Source organism: Cordyceps militaris (genome assembly GCF_000225605.1).
Source record: "Cordyceps militaris CM01 unplaced genomic scaffold CCM_S00002, whole genome shotgun sequence".
NCBI lineage: Eukaryota > Fungi > Ascomycota > Sordariomycetes > Hypocreales > Cordycipitaceae > Cordyceps > Cordyceps militaris.
Genome location: NW_006271970.1, coordinates 3,258,565 through 3,278,406, shown reverse-complemented (window position 1 = coordinate 3,278,406; position 19,842 = coordinate 3,258,565). Strand labels below are relative to the sequence as shown.

At 46.8% G+C, this 19,842-nt stretch overlaps 4 protein-coding genes across 4 annotated transcripts; 2 read left to right on the top strand and 2 right to left on the bottom strand.

The window, feature by feature from the left end:
- Positions 1 to 6,976: 6,976 nt before the first annotated feature.
- Positions 6,977 to 12,441, top strand: CCM_02965 (chitin synthase 6; the record flags this gene model as incomplete). The annotated part of the gene is made up of 3 exons (XM_006668117.1): positions 6,977 to 7,251; positions 7,312 to 11,013; positions 11,079 to 12,441. The coding sequence occupies 3 exons, from the start codon at positions 6,977 to 6,979 to the stop codon at positions 12,439 to 12,441; spliced, it is 5,340 nt and encodes a 1,779-aa protein (XP_006668180.1).
- A 539-nt stretch (positions 12,442 to 12,980) lies between these two features.
- On the bottom strand, positions 12,981 to 14,826 carry CCM_02964 (kinase isozyme 4; the record flags this gene model as incomplete). The annotated part of the gene is made up of 3 exons (XM_006668116.1): positions 12,981 to 14,130; positions 14,196 to 14,283; positions 14,811 to 14,826. The coding sequence occupies 3 exons, from the start codon at positions 14,824 to 14,826 to the stop codon at positions 12,981 to 12,983; spliced, it is 1,254 nt and encodes a 417-aa protein (XP_006668179.1).
- A 317-nt stretch (positions 14,827 to 15,143) lies between these two features.
- CCM_02963 (Proteinase inhibitor, propeptide) lies at positions 15,144 to 15,650 on the bottom strand (the record flags this gene model as incomplete). Its single annotated transcript, XM_006668115.1, has 4 exons — positions 15,144 to 15,234; positions 15,368 to 15,436; positions 15,518 to 15,558; positions 15,636 to 15,650. 4 exons carry the CDS (start codon positions 15,648 to 15,650, stop codon positions 15,144 to 15,146), a joined length of 216 nt encoding a protein of 71 aa, XP_006668178.1.
- Positions 15,651 to 17,596: 1,946 nt separating this feature from the next.
- On the top strand, positions 17,597 to 19,388 carry CCM_02962 (cytochrome P450 61; the record flags this gene model as incomplete). Its single annotated transcript, XM_006668114.1, has 4 exons — positions 17,597 to 17,768; positions 17,838 to 17,988; positions 18,050 to 19,295; positions 19,353 to 19,388. The coding sequence occupies 4 exons, from the start codon at positions 17,597 to 17,599 to the stop codon at positions 19,386 to 19,388; spliced, it is 1,605 nt and encodes a 534-aa protein (XP_006668177.1).
- Positions 19,389 to 19,842: the final 454 nt, after the last annotated feature.

The following is a 19,842-nucleotide window of genomic DNA, read 5'->3' as shown; positions in this document are numbered from 1 at the left end:
TTTTAAAATAGCTAAATAATAGGTAAAGAAGGTATAGTAAATAAAGCCTAGCTACTAATAGCTAATATATTATAGCTTTCTACCTATAAAGGCTTAGTATCTTATATAATACCTATATATTATTAGTAATAAATATATATAATATAGGTAATAACTTATAAGAATATTAATTTCTATACTTAAAATAGCCTTTAGAAGATATATCTTAATAGCTTAAAAAGGCACTAGATTATAAAGTAGCTTTATATTAGTCTATAAGACTTTAATCTTATCTTATATTACTATTAAAGTATTAGTTATATATCTTTATAAAATTATAAATAACTTACCCTTTTATAATAAATAATAAGGTTAAATACCTTCTACTATTCTTATAAGAGGTAGTATATAACTACTTTATACTATTTAAGGTAGAAGATATTATAAACTAATTTTAAATAGGTATTAAAGAATATATATTATATAAGCTAAAAGTAATATATAGGATTTCTTTATATTAAACCTAATAGCTAATAGTAAGCTAATCTATTTATAAAGATTAGTAAATATATTTAGTATAAAATAATAATAATTAACTTTATTTTATTATAATATAAATATATTAATATTCTTTATAAGAAGGGGCTTTAAGGAGACTATATATATATTATTTTAATCTCTTATCTTTTAAAAGCCTTATTTTTTATAATTATATTACTATAATATAATATATTAGTAAAGTATTTATAATAGTATAAATATAACTTACTAATTCCTCTTTTAAAGTATATAATATATAATTATATAGTACTTTATACTTACTACTTTTATAACTATTCTTAAAGATTAATAGTAAATAGATAGTCTTTAAAAGCTATAATATATTAGTATAATATATTATATATATTAAAGAAGACTTTTAAATAACTTACCTTAAATATAAACTAAATCTTAATTAAGTATAATACTAAGAATACCTTTATTATTATAAAGATAATACTATTTTAATTTAATATTATATTAATCCTTAAGGTATTAAAAAGTAGTTTAAAATATATTAAGGTATATAAACCTTATTTAAAAGCTTATAATAGCTTATAGTAATAGGAAAGCTAAGCTATTAGTAAAAAATAGTAAATATATTATAAAACTCTTATTTACCCTTTTTTATTTACTTATTATAATAGCCTTAAATAACCTTATAATTCTTAAGGCTTTTAATATATTTATAATTTAAGTTTAATATAAAAGTTTTTAAATTAAAGCTTTTAAATAGCTTTATTTATTCTTTATAAAATATTATAATAAAATAATCTTATTAGTTATTAAAATATATCTAAATATACTATAATATATTAATAATATCCTTATAATAATAAAATAATAATATACTAGATCTATACTATTTTTATAATATAAGAACTATTTAAGATATATAGCTAGCCTTCTAGACCTAAGTAGGTAATATATTAAGTAGTTCTTCTTAAGAAGATATTTTAACTAGCTTATATTTACTAGGCTTAGGTAGATATTTAAAAGAGATAACTTATTTAGCTCTTTTAAAAGATTACTAAGCTAAGAAGATTAAATTTATTTATTTATAGAATATTAATATAAGCTTAATATTATATAGTTAATAACTTATTTAAATATTATAGTATTAAGTTATTATATAGTAAAGTAGTTATTAATAGCTTCTTAATCTTACTAGGGATTTTAGTTAGTAATAGTAATAAATAGCTATAAGTACCTAAAGAGATAATAGCTATATAAGGTATTACTAATTCTATAGGAATAATAATATAATATATAATACTATACTCTTTTTAAACTAAACTAGCTTAACCTTTAAGAATATATATAGTATTTATAAGGAATTAGTAATTAATATATATAAAGTTAAATATATATTATAAATATTATAAGTTATTTTCTATCTTATTAAATAGTTAATATAAGTATAGGTAGACTTTAATTATCTACTTATAGACTTAAAGTTCTTTATAAGTAATTTTATATTACTTATAAAGTCCTTATAACTACTTAGTATAGTAAAGGTTTAGTACTAATTCTAATATTATTAATAATAATATTAAATATAGTATATAATATTTTTAAAGATTATCTACTAAATTAATAAATAATATATAATATATTAGGTATAAATAGTATATACTATACTAATACCTTATATAAATTATAGGTAATAGGTCTCTAAATAACTAGCTTTTAAATAGGCTTATTTTATAGTATAATCTTAAATAATAGCCTAAGTCTAGCTAAATATATTAGTAAAATAATAATAAGATATAATAGATAATATACTTTATTACTTTTTATTTAATTAAGTTATTAAATTATTTTTTTTTTTTTTTTTTTTTATACACTAATTAGGCTAAATCCTATCTAGTACCTCTGCTAATTATAGGGTAAGGAAAAACTAGAGTACCTAGGGGAAAACCTTATCCACATTTGTGGGATCCTTCGCGGTCTTATTCCGGAGTATACGGGGGTCCGGTGAGACCCCTCTTGATGCCATATGCCGGGTTTTTATCCACGTCCCGGCCCGTGTCTGGCCTATGCCACTCCGGCCAGCCGAGCCTGTCAACCACCTCCCCTCCCCCCGGGTTTTTATCCACGTCGAGGGGGCCGTGTCCAATCCTGCACGTCTCCAGACTATAAGTTATTAAATAGCTTACTTTTTATATCTTTTTACTTTTATTAATACTATTTAATAACCTTATTATAATAATAATTACTTAAGTTATTATAAAGGTATTAATAATATATTATACTAGAATAGTAGAAAGTATATAATTTAATAAGTATATTATTAAAAAAGGTAGAAGTTATCTTAAAAAAAGGATATACCTACTAGATATAATACTAGATTTAATATATTTATTAGTTCTTATATATTTTATATTAATATAATATTATATATACCTTATATTAAGGATTTATTATAATTTCCTTATTAATAATATCTATATTAATTATATAGGTAATACTTTTATTTAAGGTCTTTAGCTAGGTTAGGATATTATTACTATATATAACTTTAAAAGTATATATAATATTTAGGTAAATATTATTAATATAAGGTTAATAAGATATTATAAAGAATAAAGTAAAAAAGGTCTATAAATAATTAATATCTTAATTATAATAAGAAAATAATATATAAATATCTTAAAATTATCTTTAATAGTAATAATAAAGATAGAATTATTATTCTTTTTAAAAAAACTAATAATATTATCTTATTAAAATAAAAAGTTAATATAGTATATATAATATATTATATATATCTTATTTAAAAAGATAATATTAATATAATATTCTTTTATTAAAAAAAAACTATATTATTAATAAAAAAAGTAAAAGAATTTATTAATAATATATTATAAATATTAATTAATAAGGTTAAATATATTATTTTATTAAATTATTATTATATTTTAGTAGTAGAAAGAAAGAAAATATTACTTTTAGGTAGAAAAAAGCGTATCTAGGTATAAATGCTTACTAATCCCTTATTAGTCTATTATATGCTGATATAGTGTACCCCATACTTAGATGAGGTATCCTCCCTAACCTCGTTTGATGTGTAGCCACAATACACCAGCTGCGCAGTTCTGTTGATCGACCACTAAAAACGACCCAGAGGCTTTGTAACTACAGGGCCTTTAGTGGTGGCCAGTACCTCTAACCGAATGACGAACACCACCTGCATTCACTGTACATAAACAGTGTGACTGACACCTCACATTCTCTCTTGACGTCAAACACCCTTTCAACCCATCATGTCTCAGCACAATCACACATTCCCGCACACCAGTACGACTTTTGCCTTGTTCTCGGCTCTACGGAATGAATGCCATCACCCGATGCTCTTCTCGATGCACCCCAGACCACTCACGTATGTGTTCTCCGCGTGGCCCGCATTCCACCAGATCACCGTTGACAAGGGAGAGCGAGATGATCTCTGGCGGTGCTTTGACCAAATTGTCTTTCCTGGATCAAATAAATATTACATATCCTCCAGTGTGCGGCTTCATCGACTTTTTTCTTGTCCGCTGATAATACGGAGTACACAAAGCACATGCAGGCAGCCTCACCGTTGCCCTCTTTGTTTCCCAACAAACAGCCTCAGTAAAAGCCTACAGCCTTGCCCAAAAAGTCGCTTCAGTGTCTGTTGCCAACGTAACAAGTCAGTTCGCAAGGTCCGTAAATAGATTGAGGCTTTGACAGCCCATATGGGACGACCGCTGGCCACTGAAAGGAAGTCAGCGTTGAGAACTCTGTGTAATAATAAGAGTAGTTACAGAGTTCGGATACTATTACCCGCACATTTTACAACAAAGCATATACAACAAACCCGCATTGTCTCACAAGTTGGCAACACACGTCCGTCTGGCGGATAGTAAGTGTCAACTCCGGTCTGCACAGTCCCAGCCCCTGACCATCAAGGCGTCTCGTCTTTCCACAAAGGCCGAGCTATAACCCTAAGTAACGCGTTGCTATATACATCAAGCCTCCAGGACAGTTTCCGCCACGATGCTAGCGCGTTTTCGTAGCATCTTCCCGCGATTGTCTTCTCAGCGTCATCTAAACAGGGAACCATCTCGCTAGTCTGCAAGCCCACCGATTGATTACACTACGAATGATGGCCGTGGGCAGAGAGCAAGCACTCGGGTGGATCTCGCTGTGAAACACATCCCTTCTGCAATGCTTCATTCTGGTCTGAATACCCTAGACGGTAAGTCTTCAACGAAGCCAAGCAACCAAGGTAACTTGAGTTCGCAAGCAGATTACCGACCGTGCCAATTTGGGCTCGAGAATGATGTGCATCGTGACAGGGATTCCGGAGACTATCGTAGTATGCCATCTAGTTAGTTATGAAGTAGCTGAGTGATGGTGGCGGATGCACCAGTCAGGGGTAAGCCCCGATGCAGTTAATATTATCGACTACTTCAGAAGAACCTAACTAGTTACTTACCTCCGACTAGTATTGATGCAGTCACTATCAGTCACTATTTCTGGGCACGAGGGGCAACCAGAATTTGGCCATGATACATACTGTGCTGCTGACAATGCCAGATTCCCTAGAGGCGGCCCGAGTGTGGGACGAACGCGCCAAATGCATTCCGAGCCAGCGGGCTGGATATTTGCAAATTATTTCCAATGAGAGATGGGACGGAGGCTTGGGTGGCATTGCCTGCAGCTCCAGTGTGGTCACACGAGGACGTCGTTACTCGAGTGAATGAATACTCAAGGTGCAGCGGTCGCGTATCCCGATATAGAGTTGCCAGATCTGCACAGCCTCCTCAGAATACGACATGTGGCGTGGGATAAAGGGCGGCGAGAATTTTCCTGGTGGGCATGATACGAGGAAAGAGCGAGCCAGTGTTTCGCCACGCATACACAATGCGCCGCGATTATGCGCCAGTGGCTTTGGGCCGGCTTTTCTCTGGGCTCCCAACTTCTAGGAGAAGGCTGCAAACGGTCCTCGGCCAGGGTCTCAAAGCAACTAAAAAGTATAGCCACTACAACTTCGTATCTAACTAGTCATTCTTCGAGAGAGAGACTGAATGCAAACTGCATGGGCTCATTGCAGATTCTCCTCGTGGATTTGTTTTACTTGTTCGAGACAGATAATAATGAGATGCGGTCCATGTACATGCTTCGATGGTGGCACCACTACGGGGCCTAGTGGAAGTTCAGCTGCTCATCTCGCTTGGCATCATGTTGTCGATGTATCATCAGTAGCTACGAAATACGTAGACAACCGAGACAACGTGCATACAGCTTACCAGTAATGACGCACTGGTTGGACAAAGACTTTTCAAAGCGACCAACTGGCTGTCCCGTCAGTCCCGTCAAGACTTTGATCGGGAGAGGTTGTTCAACGAGCACAAGGCACAGATGAAAAGGTACAGTGGGTGTACCTTGCTTGACATGCGTTGGCTGCGTTCGCCGCCAGCACAGTTGTTCAGGTTCCACTGGTCCTGAAGCTAACCCAAATATGCCCGGTACGAAGCGGCCACCCCCTGAAGCCCATTCGTAGTTAACTCCGCCTTTGGTATGATTCGCCAGCCCCATTCTGTGTTTTTTTTTTTGGCGTCTTGTTTTCCTTTTCTTTTGTCGGTCCACTGCATCTATTTTTACTAATTACCTAGGTAGTTATGAACTACCTAGGTACGTAGGTACGTACGGGATAGTGTCCCAGCATTGGCCCCTGTTGTTTTTACTGCCTTGGACCTCTACGCTCCAGCGCGTTGACAAACCCGCCATGCTCTGTGGGTGGCGGCCGTCTCTCGAACAGGTGCTGTTTAGCATGTTCGAGCCCCCGTTGTCAGGTACCTTAGTACCTGTACCTACGTTAGTATTCCCCTGATGGCCCGTAATAGAGGTACATTGTAGCCCAGTTTGCCAGGCAACCCACTTCCGCCTTACCCATGCCCGCGCCGCCAAACCTGCCAGCGCCGTTGACCTACCTCCATCTCAGTGATTATTTTCCCAACTTCTCCTCTCAGACTCTTGTCTGTAACGTTAGTATCACTGTTTTGCAGTCTTTCTCGCTGCTCATCTAGCCTCTTACCACCTCACTCGCTCTCGTGGTCACCGTCTTCTTTTTCCTTTTCTTTTCTTTTTGCAGTATTACATTCGCTATCTTCTCGTCCACACGCATCCACCCTCCGCGACCCTTTATCCTCCTCGGAAGACTGATCTGGCCGGCACCTTGATACTCGGTCTGGTCCCAACCATTGTCGTATTCTTGCGGTTCCAGCGTTGTCGGTTTCGATTTTTATATCTTTCGATCCTCTACACTGTCGCTCGCGTCTATCTCATGAGTCTTCAATAAAACAACATTTCGACTGTTGCTTCCCCGTCAGGCTAAAAGCCACAGCCGCTGCCGACGTTTTGATCGCCTTGGTCCGACTTCAACGCTTTCCCGCCCTCTGGGACTTTGTTTTCAAAATCCGCTGTAACCATGGCGAACCGAATGTCCATGTTCTCGGTTGCCTCTGAAGGCCTGGGCAACAATCGCGGCCCTCAGACGGCCCAGGTGTCCACCACCACCCTGCTCAACACCATACACAACATCTATCTCGCCAGCCAACCCCATCAACTGGATTCGAGTACCAGTCTTGTTGTCAACACCTGGCTCACCGCCGCCCAGGGCGGCCCTACAGTTGACGCTGCTCTCGCTACAAGGGCGTGGGAGCACGCTCGCCGCCGTGCCGAGGATGCATTAATTGTGCTTGGGTAAGTCGCCATTGTTGCCGTTTTTTGCACTCTTCTAAGCTGTCTAACGCTCGTTTTCAGATCTCTGCACTCCTCCACCCCGTCCGTCCTCGTCCCATTCATCTCTTCCATGCCATTTACGATCCCGAGTTCCATCTTCAAGGCTCTCGACTCTGTCCAGCCTTTCCTGCGTTGTGTAACGCCCTACAACCCTTCTTTTCCCCGACAGACTGCTCTGAGCACGTCCTTTACTCTAAACCTTGCTGGAAACCTCACTGCCGCCAACCTGTCGTTGTCACAAGGTGGGATTGATACCGAAAATGGCCTCTTCAGCATTCCCGCCGATGCTGGATACCGCGCATTTGACGTCTTCTACTATCTGCTCACGTCCGCGTCTACTCCTGCTGAACGCGAGTTTCTTGGTCTCCAGGCGCCATCCACCTATGCTCTTCTTGCTCGGTCGTCTACCTACAACCCGCCTGCATACCTACCCACGGCCGATGATTCCGCCTCCGCCGACGACTTCCGTCAGGCTCTCAAGGACATCGGTATCAAGGGATCCGCTCACCGAAACTTTATCTCTACTCTGGCTGGTCTCCTGAAGCTTGGTAACACTCTCGACTATGAACTCGAATCCGACTCCCTGGAGGAGCTCTGCGAAGAAGCCAGCGGTCTGCTTGGCCTCGAGCCCGCCGTCCTTACTACCAAGTGCAGCACTGAAGACCGACGCATTCTTGTCAGCGGCCTCTATGAGTCACTTGTTGACTGGGTTATTTCCAAGGCCAACGCCGCCATCGCATCGCAGATGACACGAATTCGGGATGGTGAGGAATCTGCGGATGGCCGTGGAGCCCGCACCCCTACATCGGAGGAGGATAATGGCGATACTGTCAGCCTCACTGTGGTAGAAATCCCTGACCCTACCCTTGGAAAAGCTGTCTGCATGCGATCTATCTTTGATGACTCTTGCGGCATCAATGCCGAGATGATTCAGGATGGCGTCGAAGCCTCTCCCGCCGGCGCCTCTGTCATGAGAGAGGTGCAGCAGGCAGTTGCTGATGTTGCCCCGGATCTGGGTATTATGACTGGCCCCGAAGGACGCGAACGCCAGCGCGAGCTGGAACAGAGAGAGGTTGTTCTTGAGAGAGTTGCTCACGCTGCTGAAGACGGTGGCTTTATCAAGAAGCTTCTATTCCCCATCCGAGGCGAAGGCATCAATTTGGGTCGTGCTGGTCGGTTCGACCTCCCTCACCTGCTCTCCTCTAGCCGTGCCTGGTATCACCTGTCCTTGCACCCTACAGATGATGGCCCGGCCAGCCTCGCTGCTCTGCCCTCCATTACATCTGCCTGGTCCGCCGGTACCGTTTCCCGACAGCTCCGATCCTGGCGTCTGCCTGAGTGGGCAAACCGCCGCAACCGACACCTCGACTATACAGCTGATTTCGACGTAGAGGAGTTTGTTACTCGCTATGGCCCCCTTGGCTGCACTGATGGCAAGGATGGCATCGAGAGCTGGATGCTGGAACGCGGCTGGAGCAACGGCGAAATTTTCGTCGGCAAGGAGCGTGTGTGGATCCGCGAGTCTGCCTGGTGGGATGCAGAGTCTATGCTCGACATGAAGCAAGGTACTAATGTCCACGGCTTGAACAGCAACCCGTTCAGCAGCGGTTTCGACACATCCTACTCCAACAACGGAAGCGGCTTTTTCCCGCCCCAACCAATTGACCCTGCCTATGGTGGCAGCCGCGATGACCTTATGGCAGGAGGTCACTCCCGCAGTGTCAGCCAGGCTAATGTCAGCCAGGCAGGCTTTCCTCAACCCATGAATATTGCTCCTTCTATTGCTCCGACATCCATGACTGGCGCACGCAATATCACCAAAGGTGACTACGGACTTGGAAGAAACGGTGACACTTATAAGGGTGAGGACTATGTTGATGCTGCCGACTATACTGGCGAGCTGGACCCCGAGCTTGCCAAGAACAAGCACCTAGAAACGAAGCACACCACTGCCGGTCGTCGAGCTTGGGTTGCTGTCGTTTGGGCTCTTACTTTTTGGATTCCTTCGCCCTTGCTTCGCTACATTGGTCGCATGCGCCGACCGGATGTTCGAATGGCCTGGCGCGAGAAACTCGTTTTGGTCTTCATAATCTTCCTCTTGAATGCTATGGTTGTTTTCTGGATCATATTCTTCGGTAAACTGCTCTGCCCAAATTTCGACAAGGCCTGGAACAAGAGCGAAGTGGCAACTCATCAGGGAAGCAACTCATTCTGGGTTGCTGTACATGGACAGGTCTTTGATATCTCTGACTGGTGGAAGCAGCAGCACAGCGATGTCCCCAACATCAAGACGACAAGCGACCTCATGGCGCCACTCAACGGGTTGCTCATGGACGACTACTTTGTTCCGCCTCTGAATATTGCTTGTGGTGGGCTTGGAGTAAAGGATACAACGCGTCTCACCGCTAACAATACACCTGAGTACGAAGTTGCTGTTCACACCTCCGGCTACTATGCGCGATATCCCAACAGCGTGCTGCACGACGACAACTGGTATTATGGGACCTTCATGCCAAAGCTCAAGACCTTCTACCACGGTGACCTCGTCTACAGCGCAAAGGTTGTCAAATCCGAAGGCTCGGACAACCAGCACATGTGGGCCATGTATGGGAACCAAATCTACGATCTTACCGACTACTTCCACACCATTGATTTGAACACTGGTAATGATGTGTACAAGTTTATGAACACGAAAATTACCGACCTCTGGAAGAATAACCCTGGCCTGGACATCAAGAAGGACCTCGATAATGCCCTTGCTACTGCCAAGGCTAGTGGCGATGATGACACCTACAACAACATGGTCAACTCGTGGACTTGTATCAGGAACTCCTTTTACAAGGGAAAAACCGACTTCCGAGAAAGCGCTCGCTGCACCGTCAACAACTGGATCATGTTGGCCTTTACGATTATCATTTGTGCCATCATTCTTGTCAAGTTCATTGCTGCCATTCGCTTCTCCTCTAAGCGCCGCCCATCCCCTCAGGACAAATTTGTTATATGTCAAGTCCCCGCTTATACGGAAGGCGAAGAATCGCTCCGAAAGGCGCTTGATTCGCTCACCGCATTGCAATACGATAACAAGCGCAAGCTGATTTATGTAGTTTGTGATGGTGTCATTACTGGTCAGGGCAATGATCGCCCGACACCCAAGATCGTGCTTGACATTCTTGGAGTTGACCCGAAGCTCGACCCTCCTGCTCTACCCTTCAAGTCAGTTGGTGCCGGCAGCGAACAGCTCAACTATGGCAAAATTTACTCCGGCCTTTACGAGTTCGAAGGCAATGTCGTTCCTTACATCGTTGTCGTCAAGGTTGGCAAGGATTCTGAGCAGTCTGCCGCTAAGCCTGGTAACCGTGGTAAGCGTGACTCGCAGGTTCTCCTCCTGAGCTTCCTCAACCGTGTCCACCACCGTTCTCCTATGAATCCCCTCGAGCTAGAAATGTTCCATCAAATCAACAACATCATCGGTGTGGATCCTGAGTTGTATGAATATCTCCTCATGGTTGACGCCGATACTGCCGTCGAAGAAGATTCTCTCAATCGCCTAGTTTCCGCCTGCGCACACAATGCCAAAATTGCAGGTATCTGTGGTGAAACGAGCCTGCAAAACGATGAAAAGTCGTGGTGGACGATGATTCAGGTGTACGAATATTTCATATCCCACCACCTTGCCAAAGCCTTTGAGTCGCTTTTTGGAAGTGTTACCTGTTTGCCCGGATGGTACGTTCTTCATAGTCTTGTTCCCGTACTTGGTTTTTTTTTTACCAATCTAACAAACTCCACAGTTTCTCCATGTACCGACTAAGAACGGTCGACAAAGGCAAGCCTCTGATTATTTCGGATGCCGTCATTAAAGAGTACAGCATTTGTAATGTTGACACGCTCCATCAGAAGAACCTTCTTTCTCTCGGTGAAGACAGATTCTTAACCACTCTCATGACAAAGCACTTCCCCTCCATGCACTACAAGTTCGTTCAGGACGCCCAATGTAAGACTGCGGCTCCGGAATCGTTTGGTGTTTTGATATCTCAGCGCCGTCGCTGGATTAACTCAACCATTCACAACTTGGTTGAGCTGCTGCGTCTTGGAGACATGTGCGGCTTCTGCTGCTTCTCTATGCGTTTCGTCGTCTTCATCGATCTTTTCAGTACCATCATTCTGCCGGCTACCTGCGTCTACCTGGGCTATCTCATCTACCTACTAGCAAGCAAAACAGGCCCGTTCCCTGTCATCTCGATTGCCATGTTGGCAGCTGTGTACGGCCTTCAAGCCTTGGTATTCATTCTCAAGCGACAGTGGCAGCACATTGGGTGGATGATTATTTACATCCTTGCCTTCCCCATCTACGCGTTCATTCTCCCCATTTACTCGTTTTGGAACCAGGACAACTTCAGCTGGGGTAACACTCGCGTTGTCATTGGAGAGAAGGGCAACAAGCAAGTTATCGCTGTGGCGGATGAGGTTTTCGACCCCCGATCAATTCCCATGCAGCGATGGGATGACTATGCTTACGCCAACAATCTGCCTGGCCGTCGTGGCGGCTACCAGGAGAAGGACGATTCCCCTTATATGGACCAGTATGAGATGGACGAGATGAAATCCGTCTACTCTGCGGCCCCCCAAGGAACTGTTCTCACTGGCATGCCTGGCAACAACCCTTATATGACGCCACAATCTCCCGCTTTCCAGGGCACTCCCAACCGCAGCTCTACTATGTTCCACCAGCAGGACCCCATGATGAGAGGGCAACCCTCTGTCGTTGATTTCCAGGGGCGCCAATCTCCCTACCAGGACTTCCCCCAGACACGTCCCAGCATGATAAATATCCGCAGCCAATCCAATCTTTCTTCTCATCTTGGCGGCAATCGCGCGTCTTCTGCGATGGGCTACTCGGGTGGCCAGCGTCCTCCAATGGCCAGCGATACGTCCCTCAACAACGTCAACATTGACTTTAGACAGAATAGTGGCACAACGTCGGACGCCTCCATCATCGAGTCGATCCAGGCTGTCCTACGAGAGGTTGACCTAGACACCATCACGAAGAAGCAGGTGCGCGCTCTCGTGGAGCAGCGCCTACAAACTGAGCTGGTGGGCGAGCGTCGGACGTTCCTCGACCGACAGATTGATCGCGAATTGGAGAATATGTAAAAGGTGCAAAAAATGCTTATGCCATGTAATCGAAGATTGGGAGGAGCGCGACGAGTCTATCATTTATGTTTTGGCCTTGTTTTCCCTGCGCTTTCGGTATTATAATATCTGTCGCTTAATAATGCTTTTGGGGGAGTGATATGTCTTCCCGTCTCACTATTGTTTTGTTGGAGAATTTTGTCTTTTGTCATGGACGCTTTTGGAAAGGAACTGAACACAGCAGAGCTTGTTTCAATGCAAGCTGCCAGTCTTTTTTTTTTTACATTATTTTACTAGCTATATTTGACTCATGATCTATGAGCTGGAACCGTCTTCTTTTTATAATCAATAGAGAAAAGCAGGGATCTGAATATCCTGCTCCAGCTCCTCATACATGATACCGTCAATTGTCAACGAGGAGTCTATACTGTACCATTCCATTGTCACTCAAGCAGAAACCGGCGGCGCATAGTACTTATTTTACACGTCAATTTTGCCTTTTCTTTTTTCATAAAAAGAATTATATTTTGTGTATATATTTCGCCGAAATTGAGCCTAGCTTACGTGTCAATCTTGCCAACGCCCTTGAGGCGCAAGTAGACATCGGTGCCCCAGCCGTAGAGACTCTGGAGGGCGATGCCGCCGCCAAAGTACTCGGCATAAGCGCGGCTCAGGGGCAAGCCGTAGCCGAGGCCGGCGATAGAGCTTCCGCCGCTGCTAGCGGAGGCGATGGCAGATAAGCCATCGCCGCCCGAGGGGCTGGTGTACTCTTGGTCGTCGGAGAAGGTGGTAAAGGAATAGGACCAGATGTCGGGGAGGACGTCGGTGGGGATGCCGCCGCCGCGGTCGCGGATGCGGATGGTGACGCCGGGGGTGTTGTCGTCGAGGGGCAGGATGGCGGCACCGCGGGGGGCATTTTCGGGCGCGGGGATACTGGGGATGGTGTCGGGAGGCTGGTGCTTGAAGGCGGGCTCTGGCGCAATAGTGACGACAATGGGCTCGCGAGTCTTGCTCTCGACGGTGGCGCGAAAGGCGTTTTTGAGCAGCTCGGTGACAATGTACTCGAGGTGCATGGGGACAAAGGCGAGGGTGGTATCGGGCTCGCCGTCGATGACGAGCGCGGGGCGGACGCCGTAGCGCAGCTCGCAAATGTCAGCGACGAAGCCGGCGCAGGCCTCAATGGTGAGGGCGGGCCGGAGGGCCGTGTCGATGACGCCAATGTAGGACGGGTGGTCGGGACAGGGTGTCGGGCTGGCGGCCGGGTCAAAGTGCTCCTGGCTGCTAAAGTGCAGGGCAATGTGCTGCTCGGCGACGAGGCGGGTGCCGATGCGGGCGCGCAGGTGGCTGTCGAGGAAGCGGGTGACGTCGGAGGGGGCAATGTAGCGGCGGCACTCGAGGAAGCCCTTGGCGAGGATGGGGATGGTGTCGGTGTGGGTGGCGACGAGCTCGGCGAGGACGTGCGTGAAGCGCACCTCGTCGTCGGCCGTGGCAATGGCGCGGCCAGCCGCGGCGGCCTTGTGGTAGGGCAGCAGGATGGAGAGCGAGTGCAGATAGTTATTGTAGATGCGGGCAATGTTTGGGTTGGAGACGACGATGTAGGGGAGGTTGCGTAGCGCCTGGATGCGGTGCGCGAGCCGGATCGGCAGCAGGGAGAGCGTAAAGTTGGCCGAGGAGAGGAGGGAGCGCTCCGAGAGGGGGGGGCGGCCGTGTCTGCACGTAAGGGCAATCTGGTCAGAAGGTGATGATTCTCGTTTCTGGAAGGGGGTGGATCTTACTTGACGAGATCGGCCAAGCTCAGCGGATGTTGCGTCTGTCGGGCCAGCGTAGCAATGTCGGCGTCGGTGACCTTGTTGACGGAGGCACCTGCGGTCGAAAAGAGGCGCGGCCGGCGAGGACATGATGTGGTGGCGGCGGCGGCGGCGGTCCGGCGGCATGCCAGCCTGGAGGATGTGTTTACTCGCGCTGCCATGGGAGCATGACGCGGCTTATCGGTTCTCGGCGCTTTGAACGGTTGCGATGTGTTGAAGTGCCCACCGTGCAAGGCCGTTTGCGTGCAAGGCCGTTTGCGAAGCGTTGCCAAGCCGGGATTGCGACCGGACGATAAAGGTTATGGTATGGTGGGTCCTTGGGATCGATGAAGGGGATTGCGATGGGGCAATGGATGATAGAGAGCGGTGAGTACAGAAACGAGGACGCGGCTGCGATGCGTGTGGGTGGTGATGTTGAGGATGGTGTGAGTCGTGACATAACCCGGGGTCGGCCAGGGTATGTATGGTATGTATGCCGCATTCGGGGAAGCACGAGGCCTCGCGGGGCGAAATAGGGCCGCGGCCAACCGCAACAGCCCCCGTGGCTGGCCGTCCAGTTATCATGCACGTACGGATACCTACCTATGTACCTATGCATGACTGCATTTAATTTGCAATAAATCTCCCATTGAATTTTGACTGTCTTTTACGTGCTTGACCTTTTTAAAACCCGCTTCTTCTACCAAAATGCAGTTGAATGTGCTCCAGCGCTGGATATTATCCGTCAGATAGCCCGACGCAAGTAGCACCAAACAATACATCCCTGCACTCACTTGTTAGGGTAGAATGAGGTGCATAATCAGATCATCATCATCTGAATGTATGTATTTTATATCCTTCTATCTGGTAAGAAACCCGCTACCAAAGCTCGCCATGCATTGGCAAGAATTATCCCCGTTGTGCTACTCGCTCGCTCTACTGAGTAGTGGCGATGCCGTCGGGCTCGACAGCCTTGACGTGAGGGTGAGACTCGAGGGTGGTGATAGAGTCCTCAGGGTAGCTGACACTGTATGTTGAAGAGAGCGTGGTTAGCCGTCTCGTCTTTTCTTGTATTGATTGTGTCATCGTGGGTGCGTCCCCCGGTGTCCATCCATCAGGGTGAGGGGCGGGGGCGGCGTGTGTTTGGTAGCAATACGTACGAGAAACCCTTGATAATGTCGTACTCGTGGATGATCTTGCCGCCCTGCTCGGTGACTTTTGCCTTGGTCCTGCAAGGAATACTGTGAGTAAACATGTACAAGAGGAAAGCTGCAGCAGCTTTGGTTAGGTTAGAATGGCGTGCTACTTACTCCTTGACCTGCTCAGGCGTGGCATCGTCTTTGAGGGTGACCTAAGGGGGGAGGAAATGTTAGAAACTATGATTGAATACAGTCGCGGATGGATTCGCGGCGCGTAGGGCCAACTCACAATATAGGTAGGCATTTTGACGGCGTGATATGGTGATGGGCGCAAAAGATGTTGAGGAGAGGAAGCAATGGGTCGCGCGGTGATGATGAAGGCGGGGGAGGGGTATGACGTGGGCCTCAGCCTGGGCCTCCAGGCCATGACAGTGGTTCGATGTCACCGAACTGGTTGGTGTGGTGCACGCGTGCCTTGATTGCCAGCTCCTAACTTATATTGTGGCTCTTTTGCCAAAGTTGTCAGCAGTTTTCCGGCACCTTGTCACACGATCACGTGGAAAACGTTCCTGTCGATGATGCTGCACTGTTGCGTGGGCTTACCCTACGCCACCCTAATACACCAGGCGTAGGGTAGGTACAAACAATTGCGATGGTTGATGGACACAGCCCATGTGCTCGATTCTCGACGTGCCTTGGATATGGGAATGAATTATGCAGCGTCGTGTATTTAAACCCTGAGACCGCCTCGTGAGTCAAACTTGGTTTCTACATACATAGCTGCTGAGTTGTTGGATGTGTTCGGTAAGGCCACCCGACGTGCCAAGATATGTACCTCCAATCACATCACTCGTGGCTTCTCCGACAACCAAAGCCTGCGAATTTGATTCGGATGAAAATGGAAGCCTCCAGAGAAATTGTATCGCACCACCACGCACTCTGCGTCGAGGTGAATTGCTATGTGCATCACGACATTTAGTACAGATTTGTCAGATAGGACATTTAGAGTCACTGCCGCTTTATTAGTGCCTTTGGTTTCAGTAATTTGGTAATGTCGGCCAGTGCCGGGTTGTAAAGGATAGACTGATCCAGGCTAATCTTATCGGCAGGGTTAAATTATCCGTATTCGTTGTTGCCGTTCAGCGTATTCGTCTCGCGAAACGCTAGCCCCAACAGGACGAAAAATCCCACGCTGTTTTAAAGGCACAGGGAGAGCAAGCCAGCGCTGTAACCCACTATAAGTCCACAATGGGTTGGGTACATTTTTCTGGGGCTAAAGCAGCGGTGTTTCGATGGTTCCTGAAAGTACAAATTAGTCCCCATCACACTGGGTAGCGTGTGGTGATACTCCATGAAGTCGTCCCAACGGCCTCTTCCTGACCTGTGCACGTTGATTTGTAGTTGAGAAAGTTCAAGTGGGTGCACTTGATTCATTTTCGGAGGTTTTTGCCAGACACGACCTTGATGACGGGCCAGCCGTTCGGGCTGGGCGCGTCAATGACGGGAGGCGTGAACGCTGTCGGCCTATCTAAACACCAGATCTGCGCTAGACCAATTTTGCTCCGGCTCGTGTACTCCGTAACTAGCTCGCCGACAGCGGCAAAGCGGCTTCAAGTTCTGCGAGTACGAGATGGCACGCGCGTCGCATGCAATGGGCTCACAACGGGCCGCGCATCTGATGATGCTGTAGACAAAAACATGCCTGTGGCGCAAAGGGATAAAGACGAAGCTCTTTATAAGATGGAGAACTTACAACAATAATTGATAACCTGTGCACCCTCACCGTGGTGGTTGCACCACTCTGCACATTCGCCTGAATGCAGGCCGCTGGGCGCTTTTCCTTAAACCTATTAGTCTCCGCGCCGTCTCCGCCTTTCCCTAGTAGATTTCCCCTTGGTGATTTTTTCTTTGTGATTGGCATTGCATTGCCTGTCCCCTCATTGGAACTCTCCGTGGCACAACGTGCTTTCCGCCGTGCCTTGGACCCTCCCGGAGCGCCGGCTTCCCCCAAAATCTCCTCCTGCTGGCCCCAGCTCCTAACTAATTGTCACCATAATACACCCCTTGTCCATTTCTTTTTCGCTTCGCTCCTCCCCTTCCTCCCCTTTCTTCTACCCAATCCTCCCCCGACCTCTGGCCTCGACCCTCGTCTGTCGCCTAGATTGCAGACATACTTCCCTTGCTACCCTCCGCTCTCACGGTCGCTCGAAATACCCTTTGTCGGCTCTGCTTGGCCACCCCGTCGATACAATGGCTGCCGCCGCCAACGTTTCGTCCACCTTTAGCTCTGTGCTTGCTAGCACCAAGTTCACGGGTGCTGCTCTTCCTCCGCAGATTGACTATGTTATTGACACAATCACGTCGGCGAGTCCCTGGGCTCTGCTCCTGACGCTCGTCGCCATGTGCGTCGTCTACGACCAGAGTATGTGCTCTCGCGACACCTGCGCATCATGCCAATCTCAAAACCCTTCTAACTAACATGCCTTGACAGTCTCGTACTTCCTCAACAAGGGCAGCATCGCCGGCCCTCTGTTCAAGACGCCATTTATCGGTCCCTTCCTCGATTCCATGGACCCCAAATTTGAGGAGTACCATGCCAAGTGGCTGAGCGGTCCCCTCAGCTGCGTTTCCGTCTTCCACAAGTATGCTCGCCTCGTGTTCCTCCTGAGCCATCAACACAATTCCTAACCTGTCGCCCCCCAGATTCGTCGTTATTGCCTCTACCAGAGACCTAGCCCGCAAGGTTCTCAACTCTCCTGCCTACGTCAAGCCCTGCGTCGTCGATGTCGCACACAAGCTCCTCGGACATGACAACTGGGTTTTCCTCGACGGCAAGGCCCACGTCGACTTCCGCAAGGGCCTCAACGGTCTTTTCACCCGCAAAGCTCTCGAGCTCTACCTGCCCGGTCAGGAAGCGGTCTACAAGACCTACTTTGAGCGCTTCGTCAACGTCACCCAGAAAGCCGGCGGCAAGCCCGTCCCCTTCATGCCCGAATTCCGAGAGCTAATGTGCGCCGTTTCCTGCCGCACCTTCGTCGGCCACTATATTAGCGACGAGGCCGTCAAGAAGATTGCCGACGACTACTATCTCATCACCGCGGCCCTCGAGCTTGTCAACTTCCCCATCATCATCCCCTACACCAAGACTTGGTACGGCAAGAAGGCCGCCGACATGGTACTCGCTGAGTTTGCAAAATGCGCTGCCAAGAGCAAAGTCCGCATGGCCGCTGGTGGTGACATCACTTGCATCATGGACGCCTGGATTATTCAGATGATCAAGTCGGACCGCTGGCGCGAGGCTCAGGAAAAGGGCGAGGACGCTGGCGAGAAGCCCTCCCCCATCCTCCGCATGTTTGGCGACTATGAAATCTCCCAGACCATATTCACCTTCCTTTTCGCCTCTCAAGATGCCACCAGCAGTGCCGCCACCTGGCTGTTCCAGATTACCGCCCAGCGACCCGATGTTCTCGATCATATCCGTGAGGAGAACCTCAAGGTTCGCAACGGTGACCCCAATGCCGAACTCACTATGGACCAGCTCGAGTCCCTCACCTATACCCGCGCCGTCGTTCGTGAGCTCCTCCGCTACCGCCCTCCTGTGCTCATGGTTCCCTACCTCGTCAAGAAGGCCTTCCCCATTACCGACAGCTACACCGTTCCCAAGGGCTCTATGCTGATTCCCACGACTTACCTGGCCCTGCACGACCCCGACGTGTACGAAAACCCCGACCAATTCGACCCCGACCGCTACTACATTGGCGATGCTGAGGAGAAGGGCGCCAAGAACTACCTCGTTTTCGGCACTGGTCCTCACTACTGCCTTGGCCAGGTTTACGCGCAGCTCAACCTTGCTCTGATGGTCGGCAAGGCCTCTGTCCAGCTGAACTGGGCTCACCACCCCACTCCTCTCTCCGAGGAGATCAAGGTCTTCGCCACCATTTTCCCCAAGGTATGCTACGTGGCACCTGATTTTGTGTAAAATGCCATGAATTAATTTGAATCTTAGGACGACTGCCCTCTTACCTTTGGGAAGCGACAGTAAAAAAGCATATTTGAATTGGGATTCTCGGCGTTTACGTATTTTTCTATTCGGCTGGCCTCGGGTGCGGAAACAACCTGGTGGGATAGGCCACTGCCTGCGCAATAGACATGTTTCTATGGTAATATTTATGGGGATGGGACGCGATTCATGATGCCAGACGGGGTTGGTTTTGGAAATGGAGGCGGTCGCATGAGCTAGCGGTACTGACTGCTAATAGAGCCGCGGGCAACCTAAATACCGTTTTAATGACTTGAAGTACTATCTGTATATAGCTTTTTTACAAATTCACGCCCTTGGGCAAAAATTCTAAAGCCGAAATATATGTGTCGCATTTGTCCGCAATGCTGACGAATCTTGATGTCCGAAATGATACCACAGAAAGTTGCTCGATGGAGACGAATTCATCCACACGCAATTCACGCCTCCGGGAACCAGGGCACACAGGGACAGGGTC